Here is a 14,649-nt window from a genome sequence, read left to right as displayed (position 1 = left end):
GATAGTGTCGCTGCGGGTCCTGGAGCTGTACAGCTCCAGGAATCACACTATCACCCTGCAGTCCCTGCTGCCTTCTCCAGAGACCGGGGAGCTGTAACTGTGGCTGACAGGGGAGCGGGACGCTGTGTGCCGGGGTGAGAGAAGGAGGGCTATGTGCACTCCTGCTCCAGTCACCCCCAGCCCCCCTCAGTCACCTCCAGCCCCCCCTCGGTCCCCTTCCAGTCACCCCCAGTTGCACCAGTCCCCCCCAGTCATCTCCAGCTTCCCCAGTCCCCCCCAGCTGCCCCAGTCCCTGTCAGTCATCCCCAGCCCCCCTGAGTTATCTCCAGTCCCCCCCAGCTGCCCCAGTCCCCGTCATCCCCAGCTTCCCCAGTCCCTGTCAGTCATCCCCAGTCCCCGTCATCCCCAGCTTCCCCAGTCCCCGTCAGTCATCCCCAGTCCCCGTCAGTCATCCCCAGCTGCCCCAGTCCCTGTCAGTCATCCCCAGTCCCTGTCAGTCATCCCCAGTCCCCGTCAGTCATCCCCAGCTGCCCCAGTCCCTGTCAGTCTTCCCCAGTCCCTGTCAGTCCCCCCCAGCTGCCCCAGTCCCTGTCAGTCATCCCCAGCCCCCCTGAGTTATCTCCAGTCCCCCCCAGCTGCCCCAGTCCCCGTCATCCCCAGCTTCCCCAGTCCCTGTCAGTCATCCCCAGTCCCCGTCATCCCCAGCTTCCCCAGTCCCCGTCAGTCATCCCCAGTCCCCGTCAGTCATCCCCAGCTGCCCCAGTCCCTGTCAGTCATCCCCAGTCCCTGTCAGTCATCCCCAGTCCCCGTCAGTCATCCCCAGCTGCCCCAGTCCCTGTCAGTCTTCCCCAGTCCCTGTCAGTCATCCCCAGCTTCCCCAGTCCCCGTCAGTCATCCCCAGTCCCCGTCAGTCATCCCCAGTCCCCGTCAGTCATCCCCAGCTGCCCCAGTCCCTGTCAGTCATCCCCAGTCCCCGTCAGTCATCCCCAGCTGCCCCAGTCCCTGTCAGTCTTCCCCAGTCCCTGTCAGTCATCCCCAGCTGCCCCAGTCCCCGTCAGTCATCCCCATTCCCTGTCAGTCATCCCCAGCTTCCCCAGTCCCCGTCAGTCATCCCCAGTCCCCGTCAGTCATCCCTAGTCCCCGTCAGTCATCCCCAGCTGCCCCAGTCCCTGTCAGTCATCCCCAGTCCCCGTCAGTCATCCCCAGCTGCCCCAGTCCCCGTCAGTCATCCCCAGTCCCCGTCAGTCATCCCCAGCTTCCCCAGTCCCTGTCAGTCATCCCCAGTCCCCGTCAGTCATCCCTAGTCCCCGTCAGTCATCCACAGTCCCCGTCAGTCATCCCCAGCTGCCCCAGTCCCTGTCAGTCATCCCCAGTCCCCGTCAGTCATCCCCAGCTGCCCCAGTCCGTCAGTCATCCCCAGCTGCCCCAGTCCCTGTCAGTCATCCCCAGTCCTTGTCAGTCATCCCCAGCTGCCCCAGTCCCCGTCAGTCATCCCCAGTCCCCTTCAGTCATCCCCAGCTGCCCCAGTCCCCTTCAGTCATCCCCAGCTGCCCCAGTCCCCGTCAGTCATCCCCAGTCCCCGTCAGTCATCCCCAGCTTCCCCAGTCCCTGTCAGTCATCCCCAGTCCCCGTCAGTCATCCCCAGCTGCCCCAGTCCCTGTCAGTCATCCCCAGTCCCTGTCAGTCATCCCCAGTCCCTGTCAGTCATCCCCAGTCCCTGTCAGTCATCCCCAGCTGCCCCAGTCCCTGTCAGTCATCCCCAGTCCCCGTCAGTCATCCCCAGCTGCCCCAGTCCCTGTCAGTCATCCCCAGTCCCTGTCAGTCATCCCCAGCTGCCCCAGTCCCCGTCAGTCATCCCCAGTCCCCGTCAGTCATCCCCAGCTGCCCCAGTCCCCGTCAGTCATCCCCAGTCCCCGTCAGTCATCCCCAGCTTCCCCAGTCCCCGTCAGTAATCCCCAGTCCCCGTCAGTCATCCCTAGTCCCCGTCAGTCATCCCCAGCTGCCCCAGTCCCCGTCAGTCATCCCCAGTCCCCGTCAGTCATCCCCAGCTGCCCCAGTCCCCGTCAGTCATCCCCAGCTTCCCCAGTCCCCGTCAGTCATCCCCAGTCCCCGTCAGTCATCCCTAGTCCCCGTCAGTCATCCCCAGTCCCCGTCAGTCATCCCCAGCTGCCCCAGTCCCTGTCAGTCATCCCCAGTCCCCGTCAGTCATCCCCAGCTGCCCCAGTCCGTCAGTCATCCCCAGCTGCCCCAGTCCCTGTCAGTCATCCCCAGTCCGTCAGTCATCCCCAGCTGCCCCAGTCCCCGTCAGTCATCCCCAGTCCCCTTCAGTCATCCCCAGCTGCCCCAGTCCCCGTCAGTCATCCCCAGTCCCCGTCAGTCATCCCCAGTCCCCGTCAGTCATCCCCAGTCCCCGTCAGTCATCCCCAGTCCCCGTCAGTCATCCCCAGCTGCCCCAGTCCCTGTCAGTCATCCCCAGTCCCTGTCAGTCATCCACAGTCCCTGTCAGTCATCCCCAGCTGCCCCAGTCCCTGTCAGTCATCCCCAGTCCCTCTCAGTCATCCCCAGCTTCCCCAGTCCCCGTCAGTCATCCCCAGCTTCCCCAGTCCCCGTCAGTCATCCCCAGCTGCCCCAGTCCCCGTCAGTTATCCCCAGTCCCCGTCAGTCTTCCCCAGTCCCCGTCAGTCATCCCCAGCTGCCCCAGTCCCTGTCAGTCATCCCCAGTCCCCGTCAGTCATCCCCAGCTGCCCCAGTCCCTGTCAGTCATCCCCAGTCCCTGTCAGTCATCCCCAGCTGCCCCAGTCCCCGTCAGTCATCCCCAGCTGCCCCAGTCCCCGTCAGTCATCCCCAGCTGCCCCAGTCCCCGTCAGTCATCCCCAGTCCCCGTCAGTCATCCTCAGTCCCCGTCAGTCATCCCCAGCTTCCCCAGTCCCCGTCAGTCATCCCCAGTCCCCGTCAGTCATCCCCAGTCCCCGTCAGTCATCCCCAGTCCCCGTCAGTCATCCCCAGCTGCCCCAGTCCCTGTCAGTCATCCCCAGTCCCTGTCAGTCATCCCCAGTCCCTGTCAGTCATCCCCAGTCCCTGTCAGTCATCCCCAGCTGCCCCAGTCCCTGTCAGTCATCCCCAGTCCCTGTCAGTCATCCCCAGCTGCCCCAGTCCCCGTCAGTCATCCCCAGCTGCCCCAGTCCCCGTCAGTCATCCCCAGTCCCCTTCAGTCATCCCCAGCTGCCCCAGTCCCCGTCAGTCATCCCCAGTCCCCGTCAGTCATCCCCAGCTTCCCCAGTCCCTGTCAGTCATCCCCAGTCCCCGTCAGTCATCCCCAGTCCCCGTCAGTCATCCCCAGCTGCCCCAGTCCCTGTCAGTCATCCCCAGTCCCTGTCAGTCATCCCCAGCTGCCCCAGTCCCCGTCAGTCATCCCCAGCTGCCCCAGTCCCCGTCAGTCATCCCCAGCTGCCCCAGTCCCCGTCAGTCATCCCCAGTCCCCGTCAGTCATCCCCAGCTTCCCCAGTCCCTGTCAGTCATCCCCAGTCCCCGTCAGTCATCCCCAGTCCCCGTCAGTCATCCCCAGCTGCCCCAGTCCCTGTCAGTCATCCCCAGTCCCTGTCAGTCATCCCCAGTCCCTGTCAGTCATCCCCAGCTGCCCCAGTCCCCGTCAGTCATCCCCAGCTGCCCCAGTCCCTGTCAGTCATCCCCAGTCCCTGTCAGTCATCCCCAGTCCCTGTCAGTCATCCCCAGTCCCTGTCAGTCATCCCCAGCTGCCCCAGTCCCTGTCAGTCCCCCTCAGTCACAGGGGAGCACTGTTCCACTGGGAAGCAATACAGTTGTTGTCTCAAACATCATTAAAATTGTATCTGACGCTGTGAGAAAAATTTTGTTTATTTAGCAAAATAAAAAAATCGAGATTTAAATCGAGAATCGTTCAGATTTCTAAAAAAATCGAGATTTTATTTTTTGGCCATATCGCCCAGCCCTACCTTCAGAAGGTATTCTGACTAGTGCTGAGCAAACCTGCTAAAAGTTTGGTTTTGTCTGAACCCGAACACTTTAATACAAAGAATGCTGGACATGCAAAGGACTCCCACTGCCTAGGGAAGTTGGATGCAGCCCTAGGGCTCTATCCGTGTTTTCCAGGACTCTGTAGGGAGTCCAATCAGTGGGAGTCCAATGCCGAGCGTACGGATTCTGGGTAGAGATGAGCGAACCTGCCGAGGTTCGGGTTCGTATGAACCTGAACTCTCGGCTTCTGATTCCCGCTGTCTGCCCGCTCCGTGGAGAGGGTGGATACAGTCTGAGGACCGCCTAGAAAACTGGGATACAGCCTATGGCGGGAATCAGACCTCGAGTGTTCAGGTTCATACGAACCCGAACCTCGGCACGTTCTCTCATCTCTAGTTCTGGGCACTGAGCACCAAGCTTTAGGGTATGTTCACACTAAGTAAAACAGGCGGAATTCTTTATCAATTGTCAAGTCAATTCTTTTGAGTGGAGAGGGACGGAAGCGGAGGTGCGCGAGACCTCCCATAGATGCATTGCTTGACAGTGAGGCAGGTTGGATTCTGTTTTGCTCAGTGTGAACGAGCCCTTACTAATTGTTTAGCTGTTCAGCCTTCTTTGTATTGGAGTGTTTGGGTTCAGACGAACCCCAAAAATTCTGCAGGTTCGCTCATCACTAATTCGGACATATTCCATGGCATACTCAGGCTGCGTCTATAGACTATTAGACCGAAGCAGTCTGGTGTCTTATGATCCAGGGCTATGCTTTTGTATCGTGCTATAAAGGCATGTATGTTTTTTTTTTTGTTTTTTTTTAAACATATATTTATTGCATTTTTCGGTATTTTTTCATATAAACATGACTGTATGGCAATACAGCAAAACATGGGCCCCAACAATGGACCTAAACAACACATGTCAAAATCAATTAGAGATTAGTGAACAGACACTTTTCAAAAAGAAAGACCCAAAGCCCAATAGACATCTGCCTCCCTTTTTTCCGTATTCCTTTCCTTGTTGTAACATAGTAGTACTGGACCGGTTGGGTACCAGATAAGATAAAATATAATAAAGTATCTCCCTACCCCCCTCCCCTCCAGCGCCAAAGCTCAAATCCCATTTCCGTCCCCCCCGTAATGGAAACCATCCCTGCTCGTCCCCTCAATCCTCAATTACATCACTACCCCCACCAGTGGCTGTCGGAGGAAGACGAAGAGACCCCAGAGTTCCTGCCAAGTCACTCTTGCAGTACCAGTCAGTACACCGAAATGGAAAGACTATGTCTCTAAGTTCATGTGGTTGAAAGTGGGTTTCCAAGAAAGATTTCCACCTCTTAAAGAATTTCTTTGTACCTTTGTCCTTATTCCTTTCTGCATGAATCCTGTCTATGCCAAAAAGCATCTTAAGCTGCGACTCTATCATAGGTATCTCCGGGACTTTCTCCGCCAGCCACTTGTGAAACAAACATCGGAGAGCAACATGTAGTACTATATGCACGATTTCAGGGATGGTTGCAGGTGGGGATTCTTCGTCAGGTGGTCTCAGTTGATGAAAGAGAAAGGCTTGTGGTGATTCCGGGAACCTAAGCTTCCAATGAGTGTGTATGTATGAGGCCACAGAGCGCCAGTAGGTTATGGTATACTGACAGTCCCACACCCCATGCCATAAATTGGTAAGGGACTCTTTGCATTTAGGACAGGCTACTATTCTGTCCGGGAAATTTGGGGAGGGGCGAATGTCAAACCCATAAAGGGCACAGTGAGCCAATTTAAAATACGTTTCCCTCCATCTCTCATTGATGATGCAAGTACGCACCACCTTCCATCCCTTGAGAATACATTCCTGAATTTGAGGATCGCTCGTCCATCGAGACCAAGTAGGAAATATGGACTGAGGATTAATTTCCAGGAAGGTATTCTGGAAGGCGTTGTACAACCCTGAGATAGACGCTCTGTGACCTTAAAACTGCTGGGTATTGGAGCTGGAATTTCTTTTTTGCTTTATACAGGGCCGAGCAGACTGTACTAAAAGCCCTCCTTCTTTTGGTGACTTCGGCCGAGAAATCCTCGAATAGCAACAATCTCATCCCTTTCACCTCCAATGGTTGCGTTCTCTTCCTGTAAGCCCTCAGAATGGCCGTTTTGTCGTTAAAGTCCAGGAAGCGCAAAATCACTTGCCGGGGGCGCGGCCTGATATTATTCTGTGTCTCCCCTTGCGGGGTCGGGCTGGGGCCCAGGCGATGTACCCTTTCCACCCGACATGCGTGTGGTAAGCCCATAGTCTTGGGAATGTCTCTCTCACAGAAAGGTTGAAGATCAGCATTTGACACACTCTCCTTGACCCCCACAATACGTAGATTGTTCCTTCTGGAACGATTTTCCAGGTCGTCCAGCTTATCCGCAAAAAGATCAAAGTCTCCCGTCATTTGGCGCATTTTGGATCGCAGAAAATCATTCTCATCCTCTAATGCCGCAACCCTATTTTCCACAGCAGCTATTCTACTGCAGTGATCAGAAATGTCTTTGTGGATCTGTGTCAGGGAGGTCCTGAGGGCCTCCTCCAATAGCCTCTGAAAGTCCGGCACAATTCATTTAGTGACTTCTGCAGCCATGTTCTTAAAATCTATGGGAGATATGGGGGCTGCCGCTGCTGCTGCTGCTGCAGGCATACAGTGTCCTGTGTCCTCCTCCCTCAGTACCTCCATAGTGTTGAGCTCCAGCTCTCTCTGCACCTCATGTCGTGGCTGAGACCCGTCTTCCGGCGCCATCTTGGAAGCCGCGGCAGGACCCTGATCTGTGGCGCCGTCTGAAGGGGGCTGTTTTGTGGCGCTACGGAGGACGTATCGGTCCATGGAGCAGCTCCCCGAGATCCCCGGGCTCTAAAGAACTTTCCCCGCTGGTCAGTCGCCGTCCCGGCTGTTATGCAGAGGTCAGGTGCGGCACCGGTCCCGGGAGCTCAGCCGTGCGGCTTCCTACATGGCCACGCCCTAACCGGAAGTCTCATGTATGTTTTTTTAAATGTAGTCACTAGCAAGTCTATGGCCATGGAGCGGGTACGACATTATATATGTACCGTGAACAGCTTCAACTGAGGATGTCACCCAGCTTTTCCTAGAATCCTGAATGGTAAATTGGCCTAGTTGATTTTAGCCATCATTCCAGGCAGGGAGAACGCTCTTTTCAGTATGTTCACATGAAGCATATGTGCTGTGGATTTCTCACAATTATAATCGCCAAAACTTATATTCACTTTGTTTATCCTGCAATCGTTGGACATGGCATAAAATCCACAGCGAAATCCTCAGCATCACATCCACAGCATTGGGTGAGAAAGTCACTGATAAATCAATGGGGGATCTTCTTTGAAAGCAATCTGCAGCATGTGAACAGACCCCAATGTATAGAGCGATCCTCAGCAAGAATTGCGTAGATTGTGAATGTTGCACTCCATCTAAAATGTAAAATTATGTTGGTGACGTTGAAGTTTTTTTCAAAGTTTGTTAGTGATACTGTCTTGTACTGTAGAGGTTATTAAATTTACTTTTAAGATGACTTTTTTTTTCTCTTTCTCTCTCTACCAGTCTTACTTCGTTTCTGACTATGATCCCACCATTGAAGATTCCTATACGAAGATATGTTCTATTGATGGGAAGCAGACCCGACTGGACAGTAAGTACATGGCTGCCATTTGTGATGTATTTAGCTTGAGGAGATCATACTTGTTTATTCTATTCCTGATAGAGACTTTGTCCAGATGCCTGGCTGTGTGGAGCATTCAGATGCTTTATATAGGTTTGCTCCACATATGCTTGCCTGTTCACTTAAAAATTTTCATTCAAATCAACTGGCTTCAGAAAGTTATAGAGATTTGCAAATTACTTCTATTTAAAAATCTCAAGTTTTTTTAGTACTTATCAGCTGCTGTATGTCCTGCAGGAAGTGGTGTTTTCTTCCCAGTCTGACACAGTGCTCTCTGCTGCCACCTCTGTCTGAAACAGGAACTGTCCAGAGCAGGAAAGGTTTTCTGTGGGGATTTGCTACTGCCCGGGATAGTTCCTGTCTTGGACAGAGATGTCAGCAGAGAGTACTGTGTCAGACTGGAAAGATTACACCACTTCCTGCAGGACATACAGCAGCTCATAAGTACTGGAAGAGTGGAGAATTTTATATAGAAGTAATTTACAAATCTATATAACTTTCTGAAACCAGTTGACTTGAAAAAAATAAAAAATAAAATCTAAACTAGTTAAATGGGCACTGTCACTTTAAAAAACCTTTGACGCTTCAGAATTTTGACCAATCACGAAAATGAGACAGAAAAAGGTTGTTCTCTGTAAGCGCTCTGCCATGTGACCTAGGGCCCTATTCCACCGGACGATTATCGTTTGCATAATCGTTAACGATTAACGATCTCAAACGACTGCTATTGCGAAAGACCTGAAAACGTTCACTCATTTTCATGGAACGATAATCGTTACTTATGATCGTAATTGCGATCGTTTTTTCTTCGCTATTTATTCGCTATTGCGTACGTATCTATTGCGAACGACCGAACGACGTCTTATTCAATGCGAACGATTTGCAAACGTTTTGCGAACGAGCAACGATAAAAATAGATCCAGGTCTTATAAAGCGATCAACGATTTCTTGTTCGGTCGTTAATCGTTAACTGCATTTCAACCGAACGATTATCGTTTAGATTCGAACGATTTAATGATAATCTGAACGATAATCGTCTGGTGGAATAGGGCCCCTAGGCTGACTGCCAGTCTGTGGGCCCATCTTGTGTCGTGTACACATTCTGGTTGGGGGCCAAACACTCAGACCCCAACTGAAAAGTTTTTAAAGTGACAGGTACATTTTAGAGAACTCCAGTCAAAATAATCTTCTGATATGTCATTATTACGAAAGAGCAGGTTACATTGGAAGAGTCTGTAATTTCCACCATCAAAAGTCTGTAGAGGGCTTAGACCCCTTTGGAACTACATAGAAGCCCAAGACACTGTTAAAGGGCGCTTTCAATTTAAAAATGCCATTATAGGACACAAGTATAAGATTGCAAGGGAGTGCCTTACCTCTGGGTCCCCCGGGGATCTCTGTATCGCCACCCTGGCCCTATAGACAATGAATAGAGCCTCGGGTCACGTGCTGACCCAACCCACAGCTCTCTTAATCATAAAGAAGTCGGGGCTCCTTGAGGAGGGGGGCGGAGGTCTGACCAACCACAATCTTATACTTGTCAATAGGGGACAAGTATTTTTAAATCCGAAAATCCCATATAGTAATGGACCATAGCCCGGGGCATGCTCTTACTCAACTACTTCTCCCATCTGGCACTTACAATGAGTCTTATGGAGCAGGAAGCATTTGGCCCTGGAGCACGTGCTGTGGCTGGAGCCCCGGACCTGGTCGTTCAGGTCTTCTCCTTTGTCCCTTTTGCATTGCTGCAGGCAAAAGAAATTGCAGAGGAAAAGGTGAAGTCTCCAGGGTGCAGGGCGCTGGAAGGACCTGGGGGAGTTCTCCGGGAATGCCTGGAATGTGACACAGTGATCTTTGCAAATAAGTTGTAAGGAATTCAGATAAATAGAAATTCCCAACCTGAGGGGAGAGAATAAGGTGGAGACTGGCTTCTTGTAAACAGCCGCTTCCTAATAAATGGGGCGATTCAGGCCCTAAATCACCCTGCTCCCACCTCCTATACATACACCTATACACGACACCTACTTCTTCATGGCAACAAGAGATTAGTAGATAATAGGTCATTGTTTTTCAGCCTGTTGCGGAACTACAACTCTCAGCATGCACTGTTATAAGGAGTGACACGTGGCATAGAGCTGTGCGGTATGCCAGCAAAGCAAATTAAAGGGGTTGTCTCTAGACTTAGAAAAACATGGCAGCTTTTTTCCAGAAACAGCACCATTCTTGTCCTAGTTTTGGTAGCTCTTTTCCATTTAAGTGAACAGACCTGAATTTTAATATTGCGAGTAAACTGAGGTCAGGGGTGGCGCTGTTTTTGCAAGAAAGTAGCCATTCTTTTCCTAATCTAGGATAAGCCCTTTGAGTCTCTTAAAGGGGTTTTGCAGGACTAGAGTATTTATATGCCATCAGTGTTTGAGCTATAGAGCCTGTTCTTTCTCAGAAAGTAAGCTGAGCAGCATATGTTTAAAATCCTCATTAAATAAAATGATTCCCAATGAAATCCTTACGGCTGACTGACTTTCTTCCATAGTTCTGGACACGGCCGGGCAGGAGGAGTTTGGGGCGATGAGGGAGCAGTACATGCGCACGGGAGAAGGCTTCCTGCTGATCTTTGCTATTAATGACCGGGGAAGGTGAGTTCTTTCCTTTCCGCTCATTCATACTCATACTGACGTCACACACTTTTTTCAGTATTTTTTTTAAAAGCCTTTTTTACATATGTATTTCCATGGAAAATAGCAAGTATATATAAAGGGTTAAAATGCTCAGGTCCCCTCCTCTCCTCTGAGCTGTATCTGTTACTCCATGGACGCTGTATCATCCTCTTTTCTAGAACTGATCATACACTTTTCTAGAACTTATCATACACCTCCTTTCTAGGAGTTATTCAGGGTTCTAAAAATGTATCAGATTGTTTTCACAACAGCGCCACTCTTGTCCTCAGTTTGTGTGCAGTATTGCAGCCCAGTTGCATTGAAGTGAATATAGCTGAGCTGTAATTTTAAATACAACCTGGGGACAGAAGTGGCCTTTAAAGCGAATGTACCATGAGTACATTCGCTTTAAGTTTTGCACATGGATAGAATGGTGTCGGCACCGGGATGCTGCTCCATTGATTCTAATGGAGCTGTGTCAAAGAGGGGCTGGGGTTTCCTCCAACGGGGGGCAGGCCGGCCAATCTCCAGTGCTTCACCCCCAGCTGGTGCCCGAAGTAGAACAGCACGCATGCGGGAACCGGGCCGCAGTTCAAAAGAAGGACCGCAGCACTAGCTTCCTAGCATTGGTGCCGTTCTATCCATGTGCAAAACTTAAAGCGATTCTACTGATTGTACATTCGCTTTAAAGGCCACTCCTGTCCCCATGTTGTATTTAATATTACAGCTCGCCTCCTTTCACCTCAATGCCACTGAGTTGCAATACCGCACACAAACTGATGACAAGAGTGGCGCTGTTGTGAAAGTAAGCGGATATGTTTTTATAACCGCCGTTCTATCCATGTGCAAAATTTCAAGCGAATGTACTGATGGTACATTCACTTTAAACTAGGTCAGGGGTGCACAACCTACTGTTGGAACACTACAATTCCCATCATCCCACCCGTTTTGCAACAGCTGGAGGGCTGCAAGTTGTGCACATCTGGTCGGGATGTATTGTGTGTATAATGTCTGCATATTATAGTCTCCATATTGTTGCAGTCTGCTGTTTATTGGAAATGACCTATACACCCATACACCCATGTATGTGAGCCAGTGTTGGTTTGGTGAGCCGTCTATTCCAATGGCGGGTATTATACAGGGTGGTCCAAAAGTAGGTGGACAGTATGTGTAATAGGGTTATGAAGGGGGGATTTATCAAACTTGGTGTAAAGTGAAACTGGCTCAGTTGCCCCTAGCAACCAATCAGATTCCACCTTTCATTCCTCACAGACTCTTTGGAAAATGGAAGGTGGAATCTGAGGGGCAACTGAGCCAGTTTCATAGATCCACCTACTTTTGGACCACCCTGTACATGTCTGCTCAGCCCAGCACAATCTTAGGGCCAGTTCACTCAGAATAAAAGAGGCGGAATTCCGCGACGGAAATCTTCGTTATGAAATCCTGCCTGCCTCAGTTTCAAACAGTCTGTCTATAGGAGGGCTTGTGCGCCTCCGCTCTCTATCTATGGGGGCCTTCCCTCTCTATGGGCGCAAGAGCCCTCCTATTGACAGACTGTATGACACTGAGGCTGTCAGGATTCCGTGGCGGAGAGCTCCGTCAGTTCCGGAATTCTATCTCTTTCAGGGGCCTAATCCACGGAGCGATAATCAGCAGATTATCGCTCCGTGGAATAGAGAGAACGATCAGCCGATGATCGTGTCATTGGCTGATCGTTCATTTAGGTTCAGACCTAAAATCATTGTTGGCCACCAGCGCATTGCTACAGTAGAATAGCAGTGCACGTTGGCGATTTCAGCAGCATCATACATCACCTGTCTGGGCTGCAGGTCTTCTCCTTCTCCCGGGGTCAGAGCGGGGCTGTCTGAACTGACAGACCATTTAGCCAATCACTGGCCGCAAACGGCCGCGGCCAGTGATTGGCTGAGCGGTCTGTCAGTTCAGACAGCGCCGCTCTGAAGCTGCAGCGGCACGGGACCGGGAGGAACAAGGAGAAGACCTGCAGCCCAGACAGGTGATGTATGAAAGAAGGGCTGCAAGGACATCGGTAACGATGTCCCTGCAGCCCTCGCTTAACGATCATCGGGGCCATGGAATAGGCCCTGTAAACGAGCGCCGATCTAGCAGAGCGACGCTCGTTTACATTGTTGATCGGGCCCTCTCTCGGCCAGTGGAATAGGACCTTACTCTGTGTGAACTGCGCCTTACTATATAGAATAAAGAAAAAAGCGTGTGTGTACAGAAAATAATAGACAGAAATCGTGTTTTTGTCTGCGATCGTCTGAGCATTTTGTCCCCGTGATACATCAGTAAGGCCCCCCCCCATCTTAATAATTGATAGTTGGTGTTACAGGGAGGAAATGAGACTTGGCGTCTGTGATGTCTGGATACTTTAAATAGTCTTATCCTACAGTCCGCTGCCAATAATTCCTTGCACAACATAATGGCAGACAGGAACGAGGACGCGTTTGGGATCATTTATATTTTGTCTTCATTACGGCTTTTATGATCAAATTACAGACTGATATTGTAATACAACACACGCATTTCCCCAGCCTTATTGTTCCTGCCTGATGAGCGGCATGGCGGGCTGTCAGAGCCTGAGCTAATAGCCGCCATATGCAGTGATTGCAGGATAAGTCAGATGTGTATGTGAAAGCGTGACATATGAGCCTTCTCGATGCTGCTTGGAGAAGGGGTCTGCTAGTAGGGTGGGCTGACACATGGGGTGTGATGTGCTGTAGCAGCCGCTAGTTCACCACTAGAAGGGAATCTGAATGCTATAACTATACAGGCCTGTCTGAATGGATTCTTTTTCCCTCTTGTGACAGATCAATTCTGTCCTATAGCAGTCTTCATCCAGTGTTCTCTGGTTCATGATAGAATCAGGGGTGCACATAGAATGCATAGGACCCCCATTGGAAAAAAAAAAAAAAAAAAAAGATTGCATAAAAAGATAGCAGATAAGATAGCATAACAGTGAGCCCCCCCTAGAGGCGGCTGTATATATGCACAATATCATCATTTATGTATTTAAAGCAGTAAATGGAAGTACATTTTTGTATTTCAAATCAACTGGTGTCAGAAAGTGCCAGAGATTTGTAATTTACTTCCATTAAAAAATCTCAAGTCTTCCAGTACTTATCAGCTGCTGTATCTCTTGCAGGAAGTTGTATTGTTTCCAGTCTGGAGAGCAGGATAGGTTTTCTATGGGGATTTGCTACTGCTGTGGACAGTTCCTGTCACAGACAGAGGTGGCAGCAGAGATCACTGTGTCAGACTGGAAAGAATATGCCACTTCCTGCAGGGCATACAGCAGCTCATAAGTACTGGAAGACTAGATATTTTTTTTGTAATAGAAGTAAATTACAAATCTCTTGACACCAGTTGATTTGAAACATTTTTTTTTTTGCTGAACTACCCCTTTAAATACATAAATGATTAAATTCTGCATATATACAGCCACCTCTAGGGGGGCTCACTGCTATGCTATCTTATCTGCTATCTTTTTAGATCCCACTAATAGCTGCTGCAGGCAAATACTATAACTGTGTGAGGAAGGCAGAGAAAGGTTCAGCAGCTTGTCATCTCCCTCTATGTGACCGCTTATCCATTGCTTCTTTAACCTCTGTGTTAGGTACAAGGGCCATATTTGCAGTGATAACAGACACAATATTTGGAGGGGGCAGGGTGGTGGGTGGAGGAATTACGAAACAAAGCACAAAAAATACAGATTTTGGGTCTGACATGTTACTCTCTCCTTATGGAGAACACCAAGCAGCGTAGAAAATCTTTTTAGGCCTTGAAGTGTTTCCTGGGAGAGATATAAAGGTATATAGATTTGTAATTTACTTCTATTTAAAAATCTCAGATCTTCCCATACTTATCAGCTGCTGTATGTCCTGCAGGAAGTGGTGTTTTGTTTCCAGTCTGACACAGAGCTCTCTGCTGCCATCTCTGTCTGACAGGAACTGTCCAAAGCAGGAGAGGTTTTCTATGGGGATTTGCTGCTGCTCTGGACAGTACCTGTCTCGGACAGAGGTGGCAGCAGAGAGCACTGTGTCAGACTGAAAAGAAAACAACATTTCCGGCATGACATACAGCAGCTGATAAGTATGGGAAGATTTGAGATTTTAAAATAGAAATACTGAGCAACATCTCTTATTACGGCATCTGTAAAATAAGCTAGAAGAACGCTTTACTGCAACGCTGCTAACTCCCATCATGTTAGGCCACGTTCCCACATTGCAATCCTGAATGAGTCTATTACCATGCCCACACTTCTTCCCTAGTAGCCATGCGGTCTT

The 14,649-nt window shown here is 50.3% G+C and overlaps 1 protein-coding gene across 1 annotated transcript in view; it reads left to right on the top strand.

The window, feature by feature from the left end:
• Positions 1–14,649, top strand: part of RRAS (RAS related) — a 44,154-nt gene that overhangs the window by 24,006 nt on the left and 5,499 nt on the right. The window contains exons 2-3 of the mRNA XM_069948074.1: positions 7,571–7,658; positions 10,219–10,321. Of these exons, the coding sequence (XP_069804175.1) occupies positions 7,571–7,658; positions 10,219–10,321 (191 nt within the window). The remainder of the gene's footprint in view (positions 1–7,570; positions 7,659–10,218; positions 10,322–14,649) is intronic.

The sequence above is a fragment of the Dendropsophus ebraccatus genome, chromosome 12, assembly GCF_027789765.1.
Source record: "Dendropsophus ebraccatus isolate aDenEbr1 chromosome 12, aDenEbr1.pat, whole genome shotgun sequence".
NCBI classification, from domain to species: domain Eukaryota; kingdom Metazoa; phylum Chordata; class Amphibia; order Anura; family Hylidae; genus Dendropsophus; species Dendropsophus ebraccatus.
This window is presented reverse-complemented; position numbering and strand designations above follow the sequence as displayed.